The 26,654-nt window shown below is 48.8% G+C and overlaps 3 protein-coding genes and 1 pseudogene across 6 annotated transcripts; 3 read left to right on the plus strand and 1 right to left on the minus strand.

Moving 5' to 3' along the window:
• Window positions 1-2,389: 2,389 nt before the first annotated feature.
• On the minus strand, window positions 2,390-5,195 carry LOC136537978 (pentatricopeptide repeat-containing protein At1g77360, mitochondrial-like). Of its 4 annotated transcripts, XR_010779180.1 has the most exons (3): window positions 3,570-5,195; window positions 2,787-3,402; window positions 2,390-2,421 (listed from the first exon to the last, which is right to left on the minus strand). XR_010779180.1 is itself a non-coding variant. In XM_066529956.1 (2 exons), exon 1 carries the CDS (start codon window positions 5,049-5,051, stop codon window positions 3,588-3,590), a length of 1,464 nt encoding a protein of 487 aa, XP_066386053.1. In that variant the 5' UTR covers window positions 5,052-5,195; the 3' UTR covers window positions 2,524-3,375; window positions 3,570-3,587. The 4 variants fall into 4 exon arrangements, 3 of the variants coding, with proteins under 3 accessions (XP_066386053.1, XP_066386052.1, XP_066386054.1); XM_066529956.1 differs by lacking the exon at window positions 2,390-2,421 and having other exon boundaries at window positions 2,524-3,375; XM_066529955.1 differs by lacking the exon at window positions 2,390-2,421 and having other exon boundaries at window positions 2,524-3,402.
• A 170-nt stretch (window positions 5,196-5,365) lies between these two features.
• On the plus strand, window positions 5,366-23,049 carry LOC136517390 (protein arginine N-methyltransferase 2-like). The gene is given in 3 exon segments (XM_066510946.1): window positions 5,366-6,116; window positions 22,518-22,756; window positions 22,759-23,049. Coding segments are annotated over 3 exon segments (870 nt in total). The 5' UTR covers window positions 5,366-5,560; the 3' UTR covers window positions 22,834-23,049.
• Window positions 10,724-21,135, plus strand: LOC136513191 (uncharacterized; annotated as a pseudogene).
• Window positions 23,050-23,525: 476 nt separating the features above from the next.
• LOC136536112 (uncharacterized) lies at window positions 23,526-24,779 on the plus strand. Its single transcript, XM_066528512.1, has 2 exons — window positions 23,526-23,686; window positions 24,380-24,779. The coding sequence occupies exons 1-2, from the start codon at window positions 23,526-23,528 to the stop codon at window positions 24,777-24,779; spliced, it is 561 nt and encodes a 186-aa protein (XP_066384609.1).
• Window positions 24,780-26,654: the final 1,875 nt, after the last annotated feature.

Genomic DNA, 26,654 nt, shown 5'->3' on the forward strand with positions numbered 1-26,654 from the left:
CCTAATTAGTCAACAATTAGATAATTGTTACCAAATACAAACGAAACATTACAGGGCACTACAGGAATGAACAGTACTCAGACGGTGCCAACTTCGGCGAACTAAACGCGGCCTTGGTGTGAACTATTGCAGAGTAGCAACTAGTTCATTTGTTTTCCCGACGGCAACTTGTTCATTCTTGTGATGATAGTAGAGATACGTGTTGTATTTCACTTTCTGGATGGCTGCAGAAACACTTGTATCCAAACACGCATTGCATTGTTATGTATTTGGATGATGTGTGTTTCTAGTTTGCAGTGTGGGATTCCAAACACCGTGCAGTGGAGAGTATGTGTATTTTTGAGTTGTATTATGGATATTATGTGGATATGTGTACCATTGAAAATTACCATAAAGAAACCAATGTTTTGATTATCCTCTGCAGCTGGTTCTTCTGGTATCTCAAATTAACGACAATTCAATTTCTGTTGTCCATATGAGGTCCATGGATGGAGGAGGCCTAGAGCTAAAAAGGTGCAAACATGTGTAGTGTGGTTTTTTTTGGTATGAATGGCTTCAAAACTATCGATCCTGATATGTTAGTTAACCTGAACAAGGCCATTTGATATACCAAGATTGATACTATAGATTTGTTTCAAAATTTCCAGACATGTTATTCCTAAAATTGCTTCCAGACTTAGCTTCCAAAACTGAATGTCAAATTTGTTTTCAGAGTCGCAGGTACAGGTTTCATAGTTTCAGGTTTACGGTCAAACTTTAACTGTGCCACACAAAATTCCTTCCAATCCTATATGCACGTGGTCCATACAACCATAAGCAAAACTGTTCTGTTCTTGATCTATATCTCTACCTTTTTTGTTAAAGCACATATATGAATTAGTCTTTGAACTGGTAGATCAAGGAGCTCAAATGTTACTTGCGAAAATTTGTTTTCAGATATGAACTTCATAGTTCAGAGCTAAGTTTCAGAGATATATCAAACAACTTTCTCTAGCATTTTTGTTCAGTTCAAATTATTAATTAGATCGTTCATCAGCAAGGAATACATTATTTGATAGGGCCAAACACATAGTTCAAATTTAGGGTGAATTATTGACATGTAAGTTCATAAATAAATTTTCTTTAAAATGAACACCAAACCTTGAACATTTTAACTGTTTTCGGACTTGGCAAATTGGAACTAAGTTTTACATCATCTCAAAACATTCAAATGTAAACACCACATAAAAATAGGATTTCACAAAACTTTTATCTGAGCTTTATTTAAGCTGGAACACATCATATAGATCAAATCATGCTATTGCTGCGCTAGAGGAAAGGTTAGCGTCTCAAGAGAGGCCTGCTATTGCGGACAAGTTTAAGAAGCTTGCGCATGAAAACAAGCCTGCTTGGCTGCTGTGTGGTACAGAGCAAGTACAGGATATTCCTGAGTCCTCTGTAGTAACCTGGAACTTTTGAATTGCAACGTGCGATAGCTTAAATCATCATGGTTTTCTAAGGACATTGACTGTTGTGTGGTGTGCACTTGGTTTTCCTTTGAATTATGAAAGTAAAAGTCAATTACACAATTACAAAGGATGTTGCAAGCTAATTCTAGTTCTATATGCCTATGTGATTAGAATGTTAGTTCTGAACATTCTTACGCTTTTTTCTCAGTTTAGTATTTCCATTCAACATATGGTTATCAACTTATCATGATATGATTTTGCAACCTTACTATTCTGTAGTCTCTATTCTAATTTTTACTCAATGTATCAGCGGGAGTTGAACAGAGAAACAAGGTTTACATCAAGATGTTGATCCAAAGAAATTGTCTGCAAGATTGAGGAAGCTGCAAAAGTGTCAAAGTTTTAATTGATTATGGCAGATAGTCTCAGATTATTTCATATTTTAATTACCTATTTATTTGTATGGAGAGACCTGTGATATATTTCATTTAGTAGAATTTTCATAAAGTACAGAGAAATGTTGTCAAAATTTTTTGGTTAAATTTGAGTTCTGCATGTTCCAGTTTTTGGTTTCAGAAAGAATCTAATGTTTTCATTTGGACAGCATGTGTAGTTTTGAATGTGACAAGTTTTTTTTTGATTTTTTGAGATATTTTTTATATCCTGGAATTTCTGCCCCTTGTCTTCCAAAGAGACACAGGGAACAAATCCCCAAAGGGGATTCCTTCCCATGGAACTGACGGGGATCTCTAGAGCCAACAAAATTCCCCCTCCTGGGTTTCCTTCCCTGGGTGCTAATCCCCAAGCTTCCAAGCTAGCCCGTAGTGAGAGTGCTACTGTAACAGAGGTACTTTCTGAGACGAGGCTGGTAATGTTAATTCTGTTTAATGACCACAATATCTAAGAATTACTGATTGTCAGAACTGAAATAGATGGACTGCACACGATTTGCAAAAAAGGTGCTTCTCCAATCCTGTAAATTGAAATAGGATATTCAAATCTTTTGAATTTAATATAGCTATATTTCTCTAAGACTCAAATGATGTACAGCCCTACTGGACCGAAAGAGCTGTCAAATTCTATATCATAAGTACAGAGATACAAGACCACTCGGTAGTTGCACATCTAATCTAATGCTAAGAACCTAAGGTCAACTACTTGGCTACTTGTACGACACCAAAACGTTTTTTATTCACCTTTTCATGCCTGTCATCTAGCTTTACACAGGGGCACAGGGCAATGCCAATTGGTTTGACAAAAGAGGAAAAAAGTCTGTCACACGTAACAGGAAAAATAAAGTTAAACAGGGAAAAAACATTAGCAAGTCGTTTATGTTACCTTTGTTATCAGCACAGGGACACCAAACACGCAATTCACAGTCTTCTTGAGCTCAGTAACTTCCTTGGTATTCTTCATGAACGTCAACTTATCCTTTCGGAAGGAAAGCATGGAGCTACTTGTACTGCAGGTAAGAGCAATTCCAGCCACCATTTTGTACTCAAGAAATGCGGTGCCCCTTTTCATAGATCAAGTGCTCAGACTAGTACAAGTTTCGATATACTGGTTGGCAGTTCGGCCCTTTTCATGGAGTAGTAGTAGTGACTTGTGCCTGAACAAGTTGGCAGTTTGGCACGAAGTTCTCGAGTTCAGCACATGGACACTTGTGACTGACACCGGTCCTGTAGGATTCTTGTGCTGAACAGCTCCTCTTGATCCATTGACCACAGTTCATTGCTTTTGCAGGACTCAAGTACGAGTCTTACAATACAAAAGTTTCCGGTGAGCTAAAATATCAGCAGTTCAGCATTTTGGCCATGAGGTGTTTGATAATTGATAGCCATAATGATTGAGTGAGACGCTAAAAACACAGCCATGGCTTGGTTGGGCATCCATTCAACCTTCAACTGGGAGATTTTATTCATAAAGCCTAAATGATAACAGATATGCTCAGCAGCTGGAGTGGCACATAAACCATGAAGAGAATCAGCAACAGAAACTCAGATATAGATTAATAAATAGCACTGCAAATTAAAGAATGAAGAAATAAGAGCAGGTATTTGGAGCATATACCCCATATTAACCATGTGTATCCAAATAGATGACAGGAGTAAGCATCCTTACCAATGGAGAAGTGAAGGGTCAATCATACAAAGGTTCTTGAATGAGGATCTTCATTTTCTCGACAAGAAAGTCAAGCACATCCTTCCTTCCTTCTTTCAAAAGTAGCTGCCTCAGCTTGCCAAAAGTTGAACCAGGAGGTCTAATGCCCTTCTCTATCATATCTTCAAGCAGGACACAAGCTTGGCTAACCTCACCCTTGTCACAGAGACCATTAATCAGCACGGAGAATGTGTGCATGCTCGGCAAGAACTGCTTCAACCGCATATACTTCCATACCTTCAGTGCCATCTCTATCTTATCATTCTCACAGAACATCTTTATCATCATGGTGTAAGTATCAGAGTCTGGTTTGCAGCGCTTAATCATGCTGCGGAAGACCCTATATGCCTCATCATCCTTTCCAAGGCTAATCAAAGTATTTAGGATGATGTTCCAGGTCCTTGAGTTCGGGGAGATTCCATGGCCTTCCATGTCATCCATGACTCTGAAGGCATTGTCAAACTTTTTCACTTTGCAGAAGGCAGTGACGAGCGCATTGTACACAACAACATCAGGCACAATCCCATCCTTCTCCATATCCAAAAATGTTGCAACAGCATCCTCAATCCTCATATCAACTCCATAAGTATGCACTAAGACGCTGTATATGAAGGTTGTCGGTTGGCATCCCCTGGAGCTCATGTCCTGCACGACACAGACAGCCTCTTCGACTCGGCCTGTCTTGCAGAGTGCATCGACCATGATACCATATGTGACAATGTCAGGTTGGCAACCAGCGGCAAGCATATCACTATAAACCTCTCGCATCTTTGGGAGGTTGGGTGCTCTCCCCCAACCCTCAAGCAAGATGCTATAGGTCTTGGCATCAGGACTGAACCGATTATTCATCTTGTCAAAGATATCCTGCGCCTTGCGTACGTTCTTAGACTTGCACAGTGCACCGAGCAAGCTGTTGAAGGCAGCGAGGTTGTGGGCAACACCATACCTCTCCATGATGTTGAACGTGTAAACTGCCTCATCGAACTTCTGCGCCCGGGCATATTTGCGCATGATGATGCCGAACGTCTCAACATTGGCCACACCCTCCTTGCGCATAACGGCCACGACGTCCCACATGAGTTGGTACTGCCTGATCTTGGCTAGGGACGTGACCACCGTGTGGTAGGAACGCACGGTATGGGCACACCCACCGCGCTTCTGCCTGCGCACCCACTCGAAGAAGCGGTACGCGAGCATGCCGGCGTTGTCGATGCGCTCGAGGACGTGCTCCGCGACCTCCGGCGTGACGCGGACGCCGCTATGGTCGAGCTCATGCTCGAGGGCCGAGGCCTTCCGGCAGGAGATGATGAGCTTGCAGAGGCGCTTGGCAAGGTCTGAGGCGTCCAGCAATGTATCACAGCCCACGCTGGGCCCGCCTCCACTCCTAAGCATTCTTACAAACACCTTGCGTGCCTTCAACCAGGTGTGGTGGAAGTCACACATTTCTCTTCCGGCACCCACCGAAACCGCTGTGACCGAGACTGTTGCTAAGCTTAGCCAGTCGAGGCCTCGCTGAATCCGGACACACAGGCGAGGCGAAGGCGTAATTGCTCCGCCGTGATCGGCGGCGGCGGCGACTGAGCGGGCGCTACGCAGCTACCGCCAAATCGAAGAGAGGAACAGGTGCGACTGTGCGAGTGCGATCCGGTCCGTTTTGTGGAGTGACCTCGAAGTCAAAAGGCATACGGGCTTTAAGCCTGGTGAACTGATTGGGCCGACATAGGTTTAATGAGAAATCATGAGGCCCAATGCTGGTGAGCTAAAACTTCAGAAAGCGAGAAAAGGGGAGACTCCACTGCTCGACCCAAAAAATCGCGGCGGCGCCGGAGAGCAAGTCGCCGGAGGAGCTGCTCTGCGCGGCGGCGAAATCCGGTGAAGAGGACGAAGTCGCTAAACTCGTTGCCTCAGGAGCTGACGCGACCCACTTCGATACCGAAGGCTTGACCCCGCTCATGCACGCGGCCGCGGGGGGGCACGCCGCCGTTGCGCGCCTCCTCCTCGACTGCGGTGCGCCCTGGAACGCGCTCTCCCCCTCGGGCCTCTCAGCAGGGGACCTAGCCTCCGATCCCGACACCTACGACCTCCTCCTCGACCACTCCCTCCGCTCCGAGCTCGTCCTTGGCACCGTCGCGCGGCGGCAAGTGGCCCCCGCGAACGCCTCGGACGCCCCCCCGGCGGAGAGCTACCTCGAATCCAGGGTCTCGTTCAGCGAGGAGAGGGTTTTGGACGCGGAGAGCAAGGCAGTGATGATGGCGTGGGAGCGGCCGCTGATGGAGGCGCACGCGCGGGCGGTGTGCCAAGGCGGTGGCAAGGTGCTCAACGTGGGGTTCGGGATGGGGCTGGTGGACGAGGCGATACAGAGGTACGAGCCCGAGGAGCACACCATCGTCGAGGCCCACCCAGAGGTGTACGAGCGGATGCTCAAGCTCGGGTGGGGCGAGAAGAAGAACGTCAGAATCGTGTTCGGGCGATGGCAGGACGTGATGCAGCAGCTCGGATCTTATGACGGTATAACATACCTTTTACCTTTGCTTATTCATCTCATAGTTGTCATGTTTGGTAATCGATGTTGCAATGCTAAATGCTTTCTTGTCTGAGGGTAATTTTTCTGTTGCGGAATGTCTTAGGGGTGTCTCAGGTGAAATTTCCGTAGGTTGCATTATCCTTGGCATGCCCTAGTAGGTATTATGGAGTATGGAGAAGTTGTGCAAAAGCTGAAGGATAGGTTTTTTTTTTTTTTGGAAGTATGTCTCAGGTGAAATTTCACAGTTTGCATTATCCTTGGCATGCCGTAGTAGGGATTCAGGAGTATAGAGAAGTTGAGCAAAAGCTGAAGATAGGAAATTTCTGGAGTATGTCTCAGGTGAAATTTCCATAGGTTGCATTATCCTTGGCCTGCTCTAGCAGGAATTCAGGAGCATGAAGATGTTGGTAGTATCTAACAAGAGTTTTCTCTCTGTTTGTGGCCTTTCTGGAGTAATGTTCTGTAGAATGACATAGGATTTGATCATGATACGATTCGATGTTTTCAATGAATCATAAAGAAGCTTTAGTTTTCCAGTTGGTTCTGGTGCTTCCCCGTCTGACCATTCCTCAATTACTCTCCCTGTTCTTCCCCGTTGAATGTTACTTTTCACATTGTTGTTCCACCATCCACCGGCATGACTCCACCAGTACTGGTGCTCACTGCCCAGTGACCGCATCAACTAATGTCGCTGGTTCCCAGTGTTCACCTCCTGCGCTGATGCTGTTGTTCTCAGCCAAAGGGATGGCCATCTAACATTGATTTGAGAGAGTGAATTGCGGAGACCATGGATCCTGTCTGGATGACTCTCATGTTCCTCACCTAGTCCATCAGAGTACAGCATGCTTCACCACCGTTAAGAACTCCTTGGCCTCCATCGATGCCCTCACAGAAGCTTGGGCCTCCATCACGGCTGGACCTCAGATCTGAAAGGAGAGGAGGAAAGATGAATGAATGGGGAGTGGGATGCTCAAGATAAGGGCTTCCACCAGTAAGCTTGTACCTGAGATAGAAGCAGGACATTCTGGGTGACAATATTCAGTTGTGTCTCCACAAGCGGCCCCATCCAGGCAATCTTTGTGTGAACCCCACAGGCTGCGCTAGCCAACTACTGCTCATTCCGAGCTGTACCTGAGGATACTGAGAGGAGCATGTTCAGAGGAGAGGGACTGCCGCTGTCAGCCGTGGAGATGGTGGCTGTCACAGGACGGGACGTGGAGCTCATAGGGATGCAGGGCATAAATGGATATGATGCGTTTAATTAGACCAAATTTTATCCAGTGACAAGTATTGGTGCACTTTTCCAGAATCTGACAAACATCAGCTATTATTGACTGGAGGGAGTATATTCAAAGTTTTCAAGCTAGTATTTCTAAAAGTTTTCGTAGTAGGTAAATTTGGACCTTTTGTCAGGAAAAGTGTGCGTCTACATAGTTTCTGAATACATGTTTACATTGGAAGGCGTCTATAGAAGTGCTTACCACATGAGTATTATGTTGCTGTTAGAATTAATTACTCCTTTACTGTAATCTCCTAGCTACCCGTGTAATCCCCTAGCTACCTGTGCCGCCTGCCAGGCTGGGCCGGCCCTTTCGGCTGTCTCCAATCTCTATATAAGTGTAAACCCTCTGTATTCTATTGATTAAGGAATACTAAGCCTCTAATATGGTATCAGACTAATTACGTTCCCCTGTTTTCCGCTCCACCCGCGCCGCGCCTGACTCCTCGCATCGCGCGCGCCTCGGGCTGCGCCCGCGCCGCGTCTGCTCCGCGCCCGCCGCGCGAGCCTCCGCACCCGCCGCGCGCCCATGGCCGCCCCTCCTTCCGGCGGCTCGAGCTCGGGCGCATCCGCCGCGGCCACCGCGACGAAGCTCCGCGATGAGGCCCTTGCCGTCGCCCAGAAGCTTGAGACCGAGGCTGCTTCTCTGCGCACCACCAATGAGGAGCGCAGCCTGCAAATCCAAGCGGAGGCCGACCTCCTCAAGTCCGCCGCCGCCGCCCAGGAGCGCGTCCGCGCCGCCGCTGCCGCCCTTGACAAGGAGCGCGCGCAGGCGGACGCCCTGGAGCAGCAGGCCGCCGCTCTCCGGGATCGCCTTCGCACCGACTCCCAGCGCGACGACGACTCGCTCGACGACGACGACGTCCGCTCTGTCACCTCCGAGGCCGCGGCCATCGCTCACTGCACAGCCAGGCCGCCGCGGTCCAGAACATCAAGAATTTGATTCCAATCGTTCTTGATCTCCAGTCATCCAATTATTCCAAGTGGCGCGGCTACGTCCTCCTCGTCCTCGGCCGCTTCGCCCTGAAGGACCACGTCCTCAACGATGTCTCCCGCCTCTACGATCCGGCGTGGGCTCGCATGGATTGCGTCGTCGTTTCCTGGATATTCAACACCATCTCCCCCGACCTCCTGGACGTCGTCCATGAACATGATGGCATCACCGCTCGGGCGGCGTGGCTCGGGATTGAACAGCAGTTTCTGAACAACCGCGAGTCCCGCGCCATGCTCCTCGACGCCGAGTTCCGCACCCTTTGCCAGGGCGCCCTTTCCATCGACAACTATTGCCGGAAGATGAAGACCATGGCGGATGCCCTTGCTGATCTTGGCGAGCCCGTTCTGGACCGCACCCTTGTACTGAACGTCCTGCGCGGCCTCAACGACCGTTTCCAGTTCATGTCGCAGCTCGTCACTTGACAGAAGTCGTTCCCTTCCTTTGCTGATGTCCGTGCTGATCTGCGCCTGGCCGAGCTCAACATGGCACCTCCCTTGGGTCCTCCCTCGGCCCTCGTCGCCTTGTCGTCAAGCAAGACCCCTCCCCCCAGCCGGCCTCTGTTCCTGCCTCCCCACGCCCTCACTAGGCGGCCGGGGGGGCCTCGTCTGGCAACGGTCGCGGGCGGCGTCGCCGCGGCGGGCGCGGCCAGGGCAGCACGCAGGGCGCTGCACAGGGCGGCACACAGTGGCCCTCCCTCCTCAACCCGTGGACCGGGTCCATTCACATGTGGCCCGGCTCCACCCCTGGAGGTCCGCGCGGCCCCCCACCTCGCGTCCCTTCGCCACAGCACGCTCTGGCAGCCTACTACGCTCCTCCTCCGGCTCCTGGGACATACTACCCGGCGCCGCCTCAGGCGGCCTCTCCGGCTTGGTCGCCCTGGACCCCTGAGTCCCTCGCCAGCGCCTTCAGCACCGTCGCCCTCACTCCGCCGCCCAGCTCCTCTGAGTGGGTCTTCGACTCGGGCGCTTCCTCTCACATAGCCGGCAATCCTGGTATGGTCACCATGTCACCAACCTCCTCTTTTCCTTCCTCCATTGTTGTGGGCAATGGTGCCACCCTTCCGGTTGTTGGCACTGGCTACTCAAACCTCACTGGCCCATTTCGCCTCAACAATGTTCTCATTGCCCCTGACATCATTAAAAATCTTTTGTCAATTCGGCAATTCACCACTGATAATGTTGTCTCTGTTGAGTTTGACTCTCTCGGTGTTTCTGTGAAGGATCTCCGCACCAGGAACCTCCTCCTTCGCTGTGACAGCTCGGGACCGCTATACACCTTGCAGCTCCCGTCGTCACCATCCGGTTCCTACGCTCTGGTGGCTACTCCTTCCTTAACTACTTGGCATCGTCATCTCAGCCATCCCGGGAAGGCCATTCTTCAGACCCTTGCCAAGTCGTCCTCCATCATCTGCAGCCAGCCCAATGCTAACACCCTCTGCCATGCTTGTTAGCTTGGGCGCCATGTTCGCTTGCCTTTTACCAATTCCTTGTCGCGCGCAACTAAAAATTTCGACTTGATACATTGTGATTTGTGGACATCCCCGATCGTCAGTGTATCCGGTTTTAAATATTATCTAGTAATTATCGATGATTGCTCGCATTTTCTTTGGACTTTCCCTCTTAAGCTAAAGTCCGACACCTTTTCTGCTCTCTCGAATTTTTTTCACCTCTGTGCTCACTCAGTTTGGTTGCACCATCAAGTCTGTGCAGTGTGACAACGGGCGTGAGTTTGACAACTCCTCGTCTCGCGCTTTCTTCTCTGCCAAAGGTGTCACCCTTCGCATGTCATGCCCCAACACCTCGCAGCAAAATGGCAAAGCCGAGCGCATGCTTCGCACCGTCAACAATGTCACTCGCACCTTGCTCTTCCAAGCATCCATGCCCCCCACCTACTGGGCCGATGCCCTTGCCACCGCCACCCTCCTCATCAATCGTCTCCCAACCAAGACCCTAAACATTAGCACTCCTTTTCTCGCTCTCCATGGCACTCTCCCCTCCTACCATGACCTTCGGGCTTTCGGGTGCACCTGCTACCCCAACCTCACCGCCACCACTCCTCACAAGCTCGCTCCACGATCTTCCTTGTGCGCCTTTATTGGCTATTCTCCTGACCACAAGGTCTACAGGTGCCTCTACCTCGCCACAAACCGCGTCATCATCTCCCGTCACGTTGTCTTCGACGAAACAATGTTCCCTTTCTCCCTTCGTCGACCTTCGCCACCCACACATGAGCTTGATTTTCTAACTAACGACGATTCTTCGTCAGTTTCGTTTCCACCTACAGGTACACCGGGGGCTGCTGGCACCCTGCCAGCACCTATGCCCTCCCAGCCGGTGCCCAACTTGGGCACACCGGCGTTCAGGCCGCCCCCGCCGGGCTTCTTCGTGCCCCGGCCACCAGGCACCCTCCAGCCTTCTCCAGCTCGGTCTGTACACGCGCCCACTTCGCCGGCGCCCATGGCGCCCTCTGTACAGGCTCCCCCAGCGTCCACTTCGTCGGCGCCCCCGGCGCCCTCTGTACAAGTGCCCACAGCACCCTCTGTACAGGCGCCCATGGCGGCGCCTCCCGTACAGCCGCCTCCGGCGCCCTCTTTCGGCAAACCATCGGTCGTCCATGTCTACACCCGGCGTCCACCCGCCCCCAGCTCGCCACCTGAGTCCACTGTTGAACCACCTCCTCGACGCTCCAGCATGATTCCCTCCCCGCCTCGCTACATCAAGAGTGATCCTCCTCTTCCAACAGGAGCTATCTCCATCCCGCCGGTCGCCAACACTCATGGCATGGTGACCCGCGGGAAGTCCGGTTACCGACAGCCGCGCCTCACTCTGCACACTGAGGCCTTGTCACCACTACCGCGCTCCTGTCGTGACACCCTCGCCAACCCTCACTGGCGTCAGGCCATGGAAGACGAGTATGCTGCCCTACTGGACAACAACACTTGGAATCTCGCTCCCCGTCCTGCCAAGGCGAATGTGGTCACTGGCAAATGGATCTTCAAGCATAAGTTTCATGCGGATGGTTCCCTGGACAGATACAAGGCTCGCTGGGTGCTTCGCGGGTTCACCCAACGTCCCGGTGTTGATTACGACGAGACGTTCAGCCCGTCGTCAAGCCTGCTACCGTTCGTACTGTTCTCACCTTGGCTCACTCCCGGGACTGGCCAATCCATCAACTTGATGTGAAAAACGTCTTCCTTCACGGGACCTTGTCAGAAACAGTGTACTGCTCTCAACCCACTGGATTTGCCGATCCTGCACTTCCTGGACATGTATGCAGGCTCAACAGATCCCTCTATGGTCTAAAGCAGGCTCCGCGAGCATGGTACAGCCGGTTTGCCTCCTTCCTGCTCTCTCTGGGTTTCAGTGAAGCAAGATCAGACACATCTCTCTTTATACACCGCCGTGGCACTGAAACAGTCTACTTGCTCCTCTATGTCGACGACATTGTTCTCACTGCCTCCTCCGAGCAGCTCTTACATCGTGTGATTGAGGCGCTCAAGAAAGAGTTTGCCATGAAGGACCTTGGCCCTCTTCATCATTTTCTTGGTGTGGCAGTTCAGCGCCACAGGGATCATCTCACTCTGTCACAGCGTCAGTACATCCTGGACATTCTTGCTCGCCATGGGATGAGCGACTGCAAGCCTTATTCCACTCCTGTCGACACATGTGCCAAAGTTCCTGCAGATGCCGGTCCTCCTGTTGCTGATCCCACAGCCTACCGCAGTCTTGCAGGTGCTCTTCAGTACCTGACATTCACCCGGCCTGACATTGCGTACGCCGTTCAGCAAATTTGCCTTCACATGCATGATCCCCGGGAAGTTCATCTTGTGGCTGCCAAGCGGATCCTTCGGTACCTTCAGGGCATCCTCAGCTTCGGTCTGATCATTCCCCTGTCTGCTCCAACACAGCTTGTCGTGTACACTGATGCGGATTGGGCCGGTTGCCCTGACACTCGACGCTCCACCTCTGGCTATGCTGTTTTCCTCGGTGGCAGCCTCATCTCTTGGTCATCCAAGTGGCAGCCCACTGTTTCTCGGTCTAGCGCCGAGGCCGAGTATCGGGCTGTTGCCAATGGCGTCGCCGAAGCTTCGTGGCTGCAGCAACTCCTACAGGAGCTGCACCACCCTCTGCAGTCTGCCTCCCTCGTCTACTGCGACAACGTCAGCGCCGTCTACCTCTTTTCCAACCCCGTTCAGCACCAGCGCACCAAGCACGTGGAAATCGACCTTCACTTCGTCCGTGAACGTGTTGCTATTGGTGCTGTTCGTGTTCTTCACGTTCCCACCACCTCACAGTTCGCCGATGTCTTTACCAAGGGGCTTCCTTCTTCTGTGTTCATGGAATTTCGCTCCAATCTGAACGTTGGCTCCACCGACGTTCCGACTGCGGGGGGGGGGGGGGGGGGGGGGGGGTGTTAGAATTAATTACTCCTTTACTGTAATCTCCTAGCTACCCGTGTAATCCCCTGGCTACCTGTGCCGCCTGCCAGGCTGGGCTGGCCCTTTCGGCTGTCTCCAATCTCTATATAAGTGTAAACCCTCTGTAATCTATTGATTAAGGAATACTAAGCCAGTTTGGCCTTCCTCTAATAGTTGCAAACAGCCATTTCATGGCTCTGTGTGGCACTTGGAAACCTTGTTTAGCCTCACTCAGGTGGGGTAATTTGCAACAGTATGCACAGAGCTACTGTTTTCTTTTGATGAAACTTATTTAAAAGGTGGACCTTCGTTTATTTTAGTAATCTTACTCTTAATTTTTGGACATCTCTCTTCATCCATTGAACAACAACAAAAACAACAACAACAACAACAAAAAAAAACCTTTAAGTCCCAAACAAGTTGGGATAGGCTAGAGTTGAAACCCAGCAGAAGCAATTAAGGTTTAGGCACGTGAATAGCTGTTTTCCAAGCACTCCTATCTAAGGCTAAGTCTTTGGGTATATTTCATCCTTTCAAGTCTCTTTTTATTGCCTCTACCCAAGTCAACTTCAGTCTTCCTCTGCCTCTCTTCACGTTACTATCATGGCTTAGGATTCCACTACGCACCGGTGCGTCTGGAGGTCTCCGTTGGACATGTCCAAACCATCTCAACCGGTGTTGGACAAACTTTTCTTCAATTGGTGCTACCCCTAATCTATCACGTATATCATCGTTCCGAACTCGATCATTTCTTGTATGACCGCAAATCTAACGCAACATACGCATTTCCGCAACACTTATCTGTTGAACATGTCGTCTTTTTGTAGGTCAACATTCTGCACCATACAGCATAGCAGGTCTAATCGCCGTCCTATAAAACTTGCCTTTTAGCTTCTGTGGTACCCTTTTGTCACATAGGACACCAGATGCTTGGCGCCACTTCATCCACCATGCTTTGATTCTATGGCTAACATCTTCATCAATATCCCCGTCTCTTTGTAGCATTGATTCTAAATATCAAAAGGTATCCTTTCTAAGCACTATTTGACATTCTAAACTAATATCTTTATCCTTCCGAGTAGTAGTGCCAAAGTCACATCTCATATACTCAGTTTTAGTTCTACTGAGTCTAAAACCTTTGGACTCCAAAGTCTCCCACCATAACTCCAGTTTCTGATTCACTCATGTCTGGCTTTCATCAACTAGCACTACATTGTCCGCGAAAAGCATACACCAAGGGATATCCCCTTATATGTCCCTTGTGACATCATCCATCACTGAGGCAAACAGATAAGGGCTCAAAGCTGACCCTTGATGTAGTCCTATCATAATCGGGAAGTCATCCGTGTCTCCATTACTTGTTCGAACACTAGCTACAACATTGTTGTACATGTCCTTAATGAGCCCGACGTACTTCGTTGGGACTTTATGTTTGTTCAAAGCCCACCACATAACATTCCATGGTATTTTATCATAAGTCTTATTCAAATCAATAAAAACCATGTGTAGGTCCTTCTTCTTCTCCCTATACCGCTCCATAACTTATCTTATTAAGAAAATGGCTTCCATGGTTGACCTTCCGGGCATGAAACCAAATTGGTTCATAGAGACCTGCGTTACTGCTCTCAAGCAATGCTCGATAACTCTCTCCCATAATTTTATAGTATGACTCATTAGCTTAATTCCCCGGTAATTAGTACAACTTTGAATATCCCATTTATTCTTGTAAATCGATACCAATATACTTCTCCTCCACTCGTCAGGCATCTTGTTCGATCGAAAAATATGGTTGAACAGCTTGGTTAGCCATACTATAGCTATGTCCTCGAGGTATCTCCACACCTCGATTGGGATACCATCCGGTCTCATCGCCTTACCTCCTTTCATCCTTTTCAACGCCTCTCTGACCTCAGATTCTTGGATTCTTCGCACAAAGTGTCTATTGGTGTCATCAAAAGAGTAATCCAACTGAAAGGTTGTGTCCGTATTCTCACCATTGAACAATTTATCAAAATAGTCTTGCCATCGATGTCAGATTTCATCCTCCTTCACCAAGTGATGCTCCCTTTCATCCTCAATGCACTTAACTTGGTTGAAGTCCCTTGTCTTTCTCTCATGAACCCTAGCCATTCTATAAATGTTCTTCTCTCCTTCCTTCGTACTCAAATGTTGGTAAAGATCCTCGTACGCTCTACCCTTTGCCACACTTACAGCTCGCTTTACAGTCTTCTTTGTCACCTTGTATTTCTCTATGTTGTCCACACTTCTGTCATGGTACAAGCGTCTATAGCATTCTTTTTTCTCCTTAATAGCTCTTTGGACTTCCTCGTTCCACCACCAAGTATCTTTAGCCTCGCCTCCACTTTCTTTGGTTACTCCACACACCTCTGAGGCCACATTTCGAATGTTGGTTGTCATCTTCTCTCACATGTTGTTTATGTCCTCTTCTTCCTTCCAAGAGCCCTCTTTGATAACTTTTTCCCTGAATACCTCTGACGTCGTCCTTTTCAGTTTATACCACTTTGTTCTTTCAATCTTTGCTTGTTTATCCCTACGGGTATGCACCTGAAAACGAAAGTCTGCCACTAAAAGCTTATGCTGAGAAACAACACACTCCCCTGGTATCACCTTGCAACCCAAGCATGCTCGTTTGTTCTTTCTTCTTGCGAGGACAAAGGTCCCAAGCCCTGGTAAAGGAGGAGGGTTATGATAGGCGTGGCGAGCTAACGTTAAATCTAGCCATTCTAATGGAGATGAAACCCGAAAAAAAACCGTTGGGCGCTAACCCTCTTAGCGACGCGCTATATCGGAACCCGAGCATGGTGTTAAATGGGCAAGGGCCGGGTCGGCACCCCCTTGGTGACGCGCCGTGTCGCGATCTGGGCATGCTGTCAAGTAAGCAAGGATCGGGGCGTCGCTTCCTTAGTGGCGCACTGGCGCGCTACATCGGTGCCCGGGTGTAGTGAAAAATGAGCAAGGGTCTTCACATCTGAGTCGACAGGTGCGAAGGGTAAGGAAGCTAGTCGAACCAACTAGGATCCGATTAGGTAGTTGGAATGTAGGGTCGCTTACAGGTAAGTTAAGAGAATTAGTTGATACCGCGATTAGGAGGCGTGTAAATATATTATGCGTTCAAGAGACTAAATGGAAGGATCAGAAGGCGAAGGAGGTGGACAATACAGGTTTCAAGCTTTGGGACACAGGGACAGTTGCGAATAGAAATGAAGTAGGAGTTTTGATTGATAAGAGCCTCAAGAATAGTGTGGTGGGAGTGAGAAGGCAAGAAGATATGATTATCTTAGTCTACCTTGTCATTGGTGATATGGTCTTGAACGTAATTAGTGCGTATGCCCCCCAAGTAGGCCTCGATGAGAGTGCTAAGAGACAGTTCTAAAAAGACTTAGATGGCCTAATTAGAGCTGTACCTAGTAGTGAGAAGCTTTTTATAGGATGAGATCTTAATGGGCATTTAGGTACTACAAGCGCAGGTTTCGAGGCAGTTCATGGAGGTTTTGTGTATGGTGGTAGGAGTCAGGAGGGGGAGGAAGTTCTGGACTTCACGGTAGCTTTTGACCTGATGATAGCCAACATTTTCTTTAGAAAGGGAATCTCATCTAGTGACCTTCAGTAGCGGACAACACTCTAGCCAACACTTTCTTCATCCATTGAAGTAACCATTTTTTTGGGCATGGTGGGCATGGTGGTGGTTGTGCTAGTCCAAATAAGAATAGTTGGTTAGTGTTTTGGCCATAAGACCTCTTTAGAATGCATAAATGCGAAAAAGAATACAAAAACACTGCAATTGGTAGTTGAGAAAACATAGGAACTTAGAAGACACTGCAATACATATAAACAAATGTGATGTGTGTACATTTTAGTCAACATGCAATGGGAAACTGTGAAAACAGAACCTGGAAATCTATCTGTTTATATTACTGTGCTTTCTCCATGTCTCTTTCTCCTCCTTTTTCCTTGTTGCTCTTCGTATATTAAGAGCATAAGCACCTGGACTTCCCTACCAAACAACACAACTCGTCAACACCCAAGCATTCCTTATAAGCAAAACCCTTTGTCTTCACTGTGTTTTTAATTCTTGGGTAGGGTGGAATCGTTTTCTCCATGGCGGCGCTTTTGAAGATGAGGGTGACAACTACGGCGTCAACAACTTCATCGGCACGACGACATGGAGACTTTTCTTTCCGGACGGCGACATCAAGGCGGAGATGATATCACCGCCATGGAATAATTTTCTCCGGTCTCTTCTCCGTTTTGTTGTGGTTAGATCTGGCCATGATGAAGGACTAGGGAGAATAAATTTCAGATCAGGCTTCCTCATTCTTCGGTGGCAGAAAGAAGAAGGAAGACATAAGAAAGAAGTTTCTCAACTCCGCTTGCCAATGTTTTCAGATCGGACGACTAATCGCGATTAGTCGTCCTTATCGTAACCAGGTGCTCGATAAGGGCCCTCGATTAGTTTAGACCGATTAGAAAACTTATCGTCCGATAAGTTGCGACTAATCACGATTAGTCGTCCGATCAGACTAGCCGGACGACTCGTTCGGTGGAGGGAGAATTTGGCCCGGCTAAAGAATTCGGCCCACCTTTAGCTGGCCCATTAGGGTAAAGAAGAAAGGAGTGAGTGACTGAGTGACGGCACATTTCCAGCTCCCGCTGCTCTCTGCCTCTCTCTCGCAGCCGCCGGCGTCCGTAGCTCCGGCCACGCCCCACGCTGGTGTCCGTAGCTCCGCCCGCAGCAGCTCCGTCCGAGCAGTTCTGCCCGTCCGTCCGTCCGCAGTAGCTCCGCCCGCAGCAGCTCCGCCGGCAGCTGCTCCGTCTGTCCGTCCGTCCGCAGCAGCTCCGTCCGTCCGTCCGCAGCAGCTCCGCCCATAGCAGCTCCATCCGAGCAGCTCCGTCCGAGCAGCTCCGCCCGCGCCTCCACCTCCGCTCGCTCCTGTCTTCTCCCCTGCCGGGACCCAGTAGCTCCGCCCGCCTCTGAGGCTCCTTCCTCGACGCCTGGAGGACGGACACGGGAGGCCTCAAGCATCAAGATGAGCAACCAGTCCCACCACTCTGCCTCCTCTGAAGGTTATTGTCTCCGTCTGCTACTCTGCTGCTGTTTATTGCCTGTTGCCACCAATTTGTGACACATTTGTGTGGCTGTGCCGCTCTGCCGAGGATGCTCGACAGCGTGCAGTTATTGAGGTAATTCTACCTGAGAATGAAGCTGTCTCAGGAGGGGCTGCCTCAGCGTCGTCAGCTGCTCCAACTGAAGCATCTCTGATAGCTCAAGCGTTAGCTAAATTGCCGCCAGATCTTGCTGCCATGGCTGAAGATAAGAAGAGGAAGGCAAAATCATCAGATCCTGGATGGAAATATGGGTTTTGGCCAGACATAGGGAAGAAAGAGTTCATCCAATGTATTTTCTGCAAAAAGGTTGTCCCTTCAGGCATTAAAAGGTTCAAGCAACACCTTGTCGGGGGCTATTCTGATGCAGTGAAATGTGGTGAAGCACCTGAACTAATTAGGCGTGAGATGAATGGTTCCTTGGTCACAAAGTCAAGGACTCAGGTGCAGGTACCTGCGGACTCGGGGGTGGAGATAGAAACAGAAGAAGAAACATATCAAGGTGGAGGTGGTGCTTCTGCTGCTGCTGAAAATGAACCAAATGCTGGGACAAAGTCAAAGCAAGTTCCAAGTTCTGGGACAAAATCAAAGCAAGCAAAAAAGATAGCTCAAGCATCAATCATGAACTTTGTGGTTTCTGCTCCACCAAAACCTCAAACACAGAAGCATTCCAAGTCAGTGAGTTCTTTGCTTTGCAAGAGTCCAGAAGAAGTGGTTGCAGAAAGACACAAGTCCAAGATGTCACAGCCCACTCTTGAGTACTCCACAAAGAGCAAGGAAGCAAAGCAAATTGTAGATGACCATGTGGCTGATTTTTTTATGAGAATGGAATACCATTGAATGCTATTAACTCAAGAAGCTAGGAGATTATGCTTGAGTCCATTGGGCAATATGGTCCTGGGTATCGCTCACCTTCATACCATGAGATTAGGAATCCACTACTTGATAGGGCAGTGAACAAGACAGAGGAGCTGAGAAAGAAGCATGAGGACGCTTGGAAGGAATATGGCTGCACAATCATGTCAGATGGATGGACTGACACTAGCCATCGTCATCTCATCAACTTTCTTGCGAATAGCCCAGCTGGAACATTCTTCTTAGGTTCAGTTGACGCTTCAAGTGAGATAGCCAATGCTTCTATGTTAGCAGACTTGTTAGAGAAACAAATTGACAAGGTTGGGAAGGAGTATGTGGTGCAAATTGTCACAGATAATGGATCAAACTACAAGGCTGCTGGAAGAATTCTTATGGAGAGGATCCCAACTTTGTTTTGGACACCATGTGCTGCCCACTGTTTGGATTTGATGATGGAGGACATTGGGAAGATACCTGAGTTTAGCTCTTGCATTAATTCGGCTAAGAAGGTGTGTAGGTTTCTCTACAAGCATGGGAGAATTCTGGATCTTATGCGAGAGAAGATTGGTGGTGATCTTGTGAGGCCTGCTGTTACTCGCTTTGCTACTTCCTATCTCACATTAGCAAGCATGCATAAGAACAAACAGGGGCTGAGGAGTTTGTTTGTGAGTGAGGAATGGCATTCCAACAGCTTGTCAAAAAGTGCTGAAGGGTGGCAGACTGAGAACACAATCCTTTCCATACCATTTTGGACAAAAGTGGAGTACTGTATAAAAGCAACACAACCCCTTCTCATTGCTATGAGGATAGCATATGGTGATGAAACACCAGCAGCTCCTGAGATAATGGCAGCAATGGATGTTGCAAAGAAGACCATCAAGGAAACTTTGCGAGACAAATCATCATTACTGAATGATGTAATGGAATGCTATGACAAGAGATGGGAGAACCAGATGGAGCAAAAACTATATGGAGCAGCCCTCTTCTTGAATCCTGGAAAGTACTTTGCCATAAAGGAAAAGGATAGGAGACAAGCTACAAAGCTAAGGTGCATGTTTAATGACATTATATGGAAGATGGTGCCTGATGAGAGTGAAGCGAGGAAAATAAGCAAGCAAGCTGATGATTATGACAGGGCTGAGGGTGAATGTTTCTCAAAGAGATTAGCAATAGTAGAGAGAAATAGCAAAAATCCTAGTAAGTAATGAGCAGTTCAGCAGTCAGCACTTTCTTTTAATTAAGCTATAATTCTCTATGTGATGAGCTACTGATTATATTATTGTTTTGCTTGTAATCTACAACTACAGTTCTTTGGTGGGATGCTTTTGGTGGCCTTGCATTCGAGCTACAGAGTTTAGCAAAACGAATTGTAAGCCTCTGCTGTTCGGCATCTGGTTGTGAGCGCAACTGGAGCGCTTTTGCTCATGTAAGTGCAATTTCTATGGCTGCAGGTGCATGCTAATGCATTCTTATATGCTGCAGCCATCTAATGAATTTGCTCCTATTTTCTATGGCTGCAGGTGCATACTAAAAAGAGGAACCGTTTGGAGCACATTAGGTTGAATAAGTTGGTATTTGTTAGCTACAACCGTAAGATGGCATTCAGGTTTCAGAAAATTCGTGAGCTCGGTTCTAAAGGCAAGAAATCCAACCCATTGCTGCTAGAAGAGTTTCAATGGGAAAATGAGTGGGTAGACATCAACTGTGACCCAGTTCATGCATCTATTGGCAGTGATATGCTTTGGACATATGTTGATGAAGCTGTTGGTGCAACCGACCAGCTTAGAGGTCGCAATTTGCCTAGGGCCGCTGCTGCTCGTGCGAGGAATACTGTCACCCGCACATATGGGAGGAATAACAAAAGGAAGTGTCCAAGTCCAAGGTCAGATGCACCAGCAACTGAAAGCAGTGATCATGAAGAAGAGGAAAACAGAGTTGCACCAGAACAGCCACAAGGTGCAAGTGCAACAGATGAAGAAATGGAGGACCAGGGAGGGGAGGAAGACTCAGGCGGACCTGCAACAAATGATGGAAATGAAGACTTCCATGTGGACGCAGATTTACTTCTTTAGATGGCTGAATTGCTGGTTCTATGAATCAGTGGACTGGATGTTGTGTACTGCTAGTTTACTTATGGCTGAATTGCTAGTTTACTTATGTTGTGTACTGCTGTGCACAGTGTGCACTGTGCTAAACTGCTGTTAGTTCCTATTTGTTAAATTTGTGTACTTGGTTAAGTTGTTTTCCCATGCTCTACTGTCTACTACTCTTTACATTTTCTTTAGCCTTTACAGTTTTGTTTTTCTGCTATTTTGCCTATTTAACTGAATATCTTCTTTCTTTGTAATTTCAGATTCAGAGTTTCAGAGTTCAGACATCAGCAAGCAGCAGCAAGCAGCTAGTTTTTCTTTGGTCAGCAGTTTCAGAGTTCAAACATCAGATTCAGCAAGCAGCAGCAAGCAAGCAGCAACTAGTTTTTCTTTGGTCAGCAGTCAGCACTCACCATGACACCATCAGGCATCAGCAAGCAGCAGTTACAGGTAAGTGGCCAAATCACCATGATAATGATTCATTGCAAACATGATTACATGCCAAACTGTGCTTGGTTGCTTGCCTCTAACATTTACCTATTTATTATGGCCATGTTTACATATATTTACATCATATATATAGTATATACATGGTCGATCAGGTCATCTAGGCACAAGGACGACTAAATGTCCGACTAGCCGATTAGACCGATTAGGACCGACTAATCAACCCTTATCGACGACTAATCGCGATTAGTCGTCTGATCGGTGGTCATACGACTAGCCTCGATAATACGATCTGAAAACATTGCTGCTTGCAGGAATGTTGGCCGTCGTTCGCTGGGAATTTGTTCTCAGGCCATTTGCTGAGTGTTTGCCTGTGCGGTCATCTATACGAAGCGTCATACAGGTTTGGGTTTGAGATCTGGAGCTATTCACAGCGTGGGTACAATTTAGATGAAAATCAGTTTCTGAGTGCTTGTAATGTGTTGATGTACCCAGCTTTTATCTAATACAATTCTTCTTTCGTCTCAAAAGAAAAATAAGTGATTTGCATCTTCTTGAGTCCATTCTAATGCTGTGGATGCATATTTCAACATCATGTTTTTTCATACTTCGTTTATGAGCATAGATAACAATGCCATGGAAGATGTCAATCTTGCTTGCCAATTATTATTATGGTAACTTGAGTGATGAATAATATATGTTCAAATAGAAGTAGGCCAGTGCATGGCAATTGATTGATTTCAAACCCTAGTCACCATCCTCTGTGGATAAATTATTGAAGTATGAGCACATATGTCCTCTATGAATCTAGTTTCGGATATTTCAAACCAAGTGCAGTTTGCCATCTCTGAGACTTTGAACTGCACATAGACCATTTACCTAGTTTTTATCTTTGAAAATATCAAAGGGAAGGAAGAAAGGAACCTGCAACCAACTATGTTATAGTATTTGTTATGATAGCTGAAATTGATATGTAACTGATTAACTGTCAATGCGATAACGATCTCCTTTTGATTTTGTAATCAAGCAAAAGTTATCATCTATTTACCGTCAGAGATGAATATGAATTCACGCTCAGAATGGATACTACCATAAAATAGCTTGACTTTCCTCGAGTACAGCCATCAAAACCATAGTAGGGAAATCATCTCTAATGCCATTGTTTTATTATGTGTGCAGGCATATTTTTTGACACATACGGAGAATATTACGAGGACATGAGAGAGTTCCACCAACACCTTCCTAAGCTAATGAAGCCTGGAGGCATCTACTCATACTTCAATGGCCTCTGCGGCGACAATGCGTTCTTCCACACGGTGTACTGCCAGCTTGTTGCATTAGAGCTCGCGAATCTGGGTTATTCAACGCAGTTCATCCCTTTGCCGGTCAAAGATTGCCTGGCGGAAGAAGTTTGGAAGGGGGCGTGAAGCAGAAATACTGGCAACTGGATACCTACTACCTACCTGCTTGCCAATCAAAATCAGAATCAGAGTGAAAATTCTGTCAAAGTAGTAATGGGGTATCTGTAGTTTGCTTCTGAAGTTTGTTGTCTGTTTTGAGCTGCTACATTTGTTCAGGCATGCTGTGTTTCAAATTAGTACCGTTTCACTTTCAGGAGCTGAACTTTCTTTCTGCATGTGATAATTTGCCCTTGTATGCTCCTGATGCGTGCGTTCGTGGTCCATAAAAAAGAATCCTTGTGAAATTTGGTTCCCTGACAATCATTTCCCTTGTCATGTTGGACCGTGTGGTTCAGAATAGGCTTCCAACTCACCTACTGCCGACTGGTGGTTTTCACATCGAGTGGCGCCACTGGGTCACTGTTACTGCCTGAGTGCCTGGGTCAGTGGAGGGTGGTCTGGGTGTCTGACTAACCTTCAAAGCTGGAACGGTCGGTCTCGTCGATGCCGTGCTGACTCTGCGGTGCATGTCGTTGTCGTGGAACTGATCTCTGTGCCTTGGTTTTCCATGCCTTTTCATGTTCTGGACGAACGCAGCTTTGTTGTGAGGGATCCTGTGCAAGACTTTTCCATCGTCTGCTCGATGTCGCAACTCGCAATAGCTACACGATGCAGATAAAGCTCGATGGAACGTGGTGATTTCTCCGCTCCCGGTTTCCTGTGTGCGGCCTTATTGATGACAATTGACCAACGCGTACTATTACTAGTACGTTTCCGTGAAGGAGGCATGGGTTCTCCGCTCTCGCTCTCGCTCTCCGCCGCCGTGCAGGCGCTCACTGCTCAGAACGTTGCGACGTCCATACCGCCGTGCCGTCGGCGTCGCCCTCTGCGCACGCAGGCTACAGGCACAGTACAGTGCCCCATCCCTAGAACTCGTGAGCTGCGACCGTCTGTCGTTTGTTGGGAGCGACGCGGTCAGAGTTCTCCTTGCGCCTCCCCGTGATAGCGGTCGAACCCGGGGACTTTCTCGACCGAACCGTCGCTGTCCGTGTGGTCTTCACCGGCCCGGTACGGCTGGTTAGCTAGCCCTGCGGGCCCGGGGGCACCTGCGCTGGATCGATCAGGTAGTTCGGCGAAGGCATTCGCACTCGCACACGGACACGGTGCCCAACGGTCCAGTACTCGTACCAAACAAATACCGAACCTGTCACAGGACGGGACATGGAGCTCACAGCTGCCAATGGCCAATGCCAAGTTGTGTCTCCCCTCCCTCCGTGCAGCGAGACAGGACCCCGCTGGCCCGGCTGGACCCCCACCACACCCACCGCCCAGCAGGCGCCCGACTCCGACTCGCTCACGCCAGGGTATTCGTCACGGGGCAATGTCCGAATTTTTTACTTTTTTTTTTTTTTTTTTTTGCCCTTTTTTCGAAAGTTTCTCTCAAATAGACCCCTGGCGGAAAGAATTCCAGAAATAGACCCTTGGCTCGGCGCCATAGTGACTGGCGCCGAGCTCGACGCCACGGTGACTGGCGCCGAGCTCCTGGCCACGGGCAAACGGCCTGCAAGGGGCTCGGCGCCAGAGCGGATGGCGCCGAGCTCGGCCTAAATATCTACCCGGCCGGCCTTCTTCCTCATCTAGTTGCCCTAGCCAGCCCCCGCCGCCGCCGCCGCCGCCGCCGCGCCCAAGCCCGAGTCGCCCGCGCCCCGCCTGGCGCGCCACGCCGCGGCACCCGCCGCCCTCGCCCGCCCTCGCCGCGCGCCCGCCGCGCCGCGCGCCCGCCGCGCCGCTCGCCCACCTCGCCGCGCCGTGCCGCGCGCCCGCCGCGGCCCGCGCCCCCCCGCGCCTGCGCGCGCCTGCCCGCGCCGCGTGCCGCGCCCGCCGCGCCGGGCCCGTCCGAGCCGCTGCTGCTCCGACGGTCGAGCCCGCGCCGCTGCCTCCGCTCCCTCGCCCAAGCCCGCACCGCGTCGCCGTGCCCTCGCGCTGTTGGCCGTTGGTTGGCTGCAGCGCCGAGCCGCCACGCCCTCCACTGTCGTCGTAGCCTTTGTCTCCACTGTCGGCCTCGGCCTCGCCCCGCCTTGTCGACGTCCACCGCTGTCCTCGCCTCGCCCCGCCTCCCGCGGCCGTCGAGCCGGTCTCCCAGCACGGAGCGCCGGCCACCCCGCGACCGCCGCGCGCCACCTCTGTCGTTGGCCGCGCCACCGCAGTCTCGGATATTCGCCTTGACCTACGCCCATCGTCCGTCGACCCGGAAAGGTATAAAATATGAATATGCAATGTACTTATTTAGTTGGTGTATATTATTGACTAGTTATATTGTGATGACTTTGTTAGTGATATGGTTATATATATATGTAGATAGATAGAAACATAGATACATTGATAAATAGATATAGTTAGATAGCTACTTAGATATGTAGTTATATTTGTAGTTACCTACATATGATCTTGCTATTTAGTGAGTACACTATAAATATATACGTAGTTATTATCATGATTACTTAGTTTGTAGTTAGAAAGTACTTGTTAGGTACTATCTATCGTATAATTTGGACTAAAGGACATGTATTTCGTTACGTTTTTTAAATAGATGGACAACCTAGTGACCATATATCATGGAGGCACGGTTGAAAGCGATCGTTATGGATATGTTGAGTTTCTTGACATGCAAAGCGTGCCTGTGCTATTCAATGATAGGCCTTCATTTAGTGATATGGTTGCAAGGGCTCGGGAGGAGCTGCATTGCTTTGGAGATGATGACATTGCAGTTGATGGTGTACTGCACCTAGGTTGTCCTCCGAACATCTTCAGGCGAATGATCTCAATTGGTTGTGCGGATCAGTGGGACAATTATGTGAGATCGGCTATGAAGAGCCAGCTGCAATGTTTGGACGTGGTTGTTCGTCGGGTGTTAGTTGATCCAATCCCTCATGGGTTTACCCCAGCAATGGATCATCCGGCACACATCGACCCTCCCGTTCCAGAACCTTACCTGCATATGCAGATTGCGCCTATGGTTCCTGATGCTCAATCTGCCCCCAATGCGTTATTTGGAGATGGTTGTCATACTCATGTTTTCGTGGTAGATCCTCTTTATGAGATCCCTTTGACACAGAATCATCCGAGTAAGTGTCTTAACCGCACGGTTTTTGGGAGCTCATCAGAATCATGGTATTTTTTTCATTCTTTCCTCATTTCTGTAATGACGTTGCAGGAGACATTCCTGAGAATATCGATGTGCCCCATGTTGCTGCGCAAGTGCACTTTTCAGATGGATTTCGTGGCTCTAATAATGTTGAAATTATGAATGATTCGGAGCCATATGAGATGGCTAGGGCTCTTGATTCTGATGATGATCGTCCTATTGGAGAGCTGACGAAGAGTGATGTTGAGATGATGAGACGTATCTTTCCCGACCGCCGTGATCCTAGAGTTCATGAGTTTAGTGATCTTGCTTATTCTGATCTGGCGTTTGCAGAAGGACGTGATGATGAGCTCCTAGAAGCTCCTAAGGCCGGTCCTAACATGGTAATTGAGGAGGGGAGGGTGTTCAATGACCTCCCTGCTTTGAAGAGATGGTTGCAGGCTTTTGCAGTGATACGAAAGAGGCCTTACAGGGTATTGCATTTATATGTGGAGTGCCGTTACACAGTTGTGTGTGACAAGGAACGCTGCCCATGGAGGGTTTGTGCAAGGAAGCAACAGGTGACCGGAAAATGGAAGATCACAAAAGTAGTTGGGCCACACAATTGTGCTGACCATGAGCTGACACTGAGGCATCGACAGTTGACATCTACCCTAATTGCCAAGCGGTTGATGGGAATTTTGCAGGGAGAACCCAACATGAAGGTGAGAACAATTATCAGGACCGTTGAGGCGTTGTATGGAGGATATGTGATAACTTATGGTAAAGCAT

Source organism: Miscanthus floridulus, chromosome 2 (genome assembly GCF_019320115.1).
Source record: "Miscanthus floridulus cultivar M001 chromosome 2, ASM1932011v1, whole genome shotgun sequence".
NCBI classification, from domain to species: Eukaryota; Viridiplantae; Streptophyta; class Magnoliopsida; order Poales; family Poaceae; genus Miscanthus; species Miscanthus floridulus.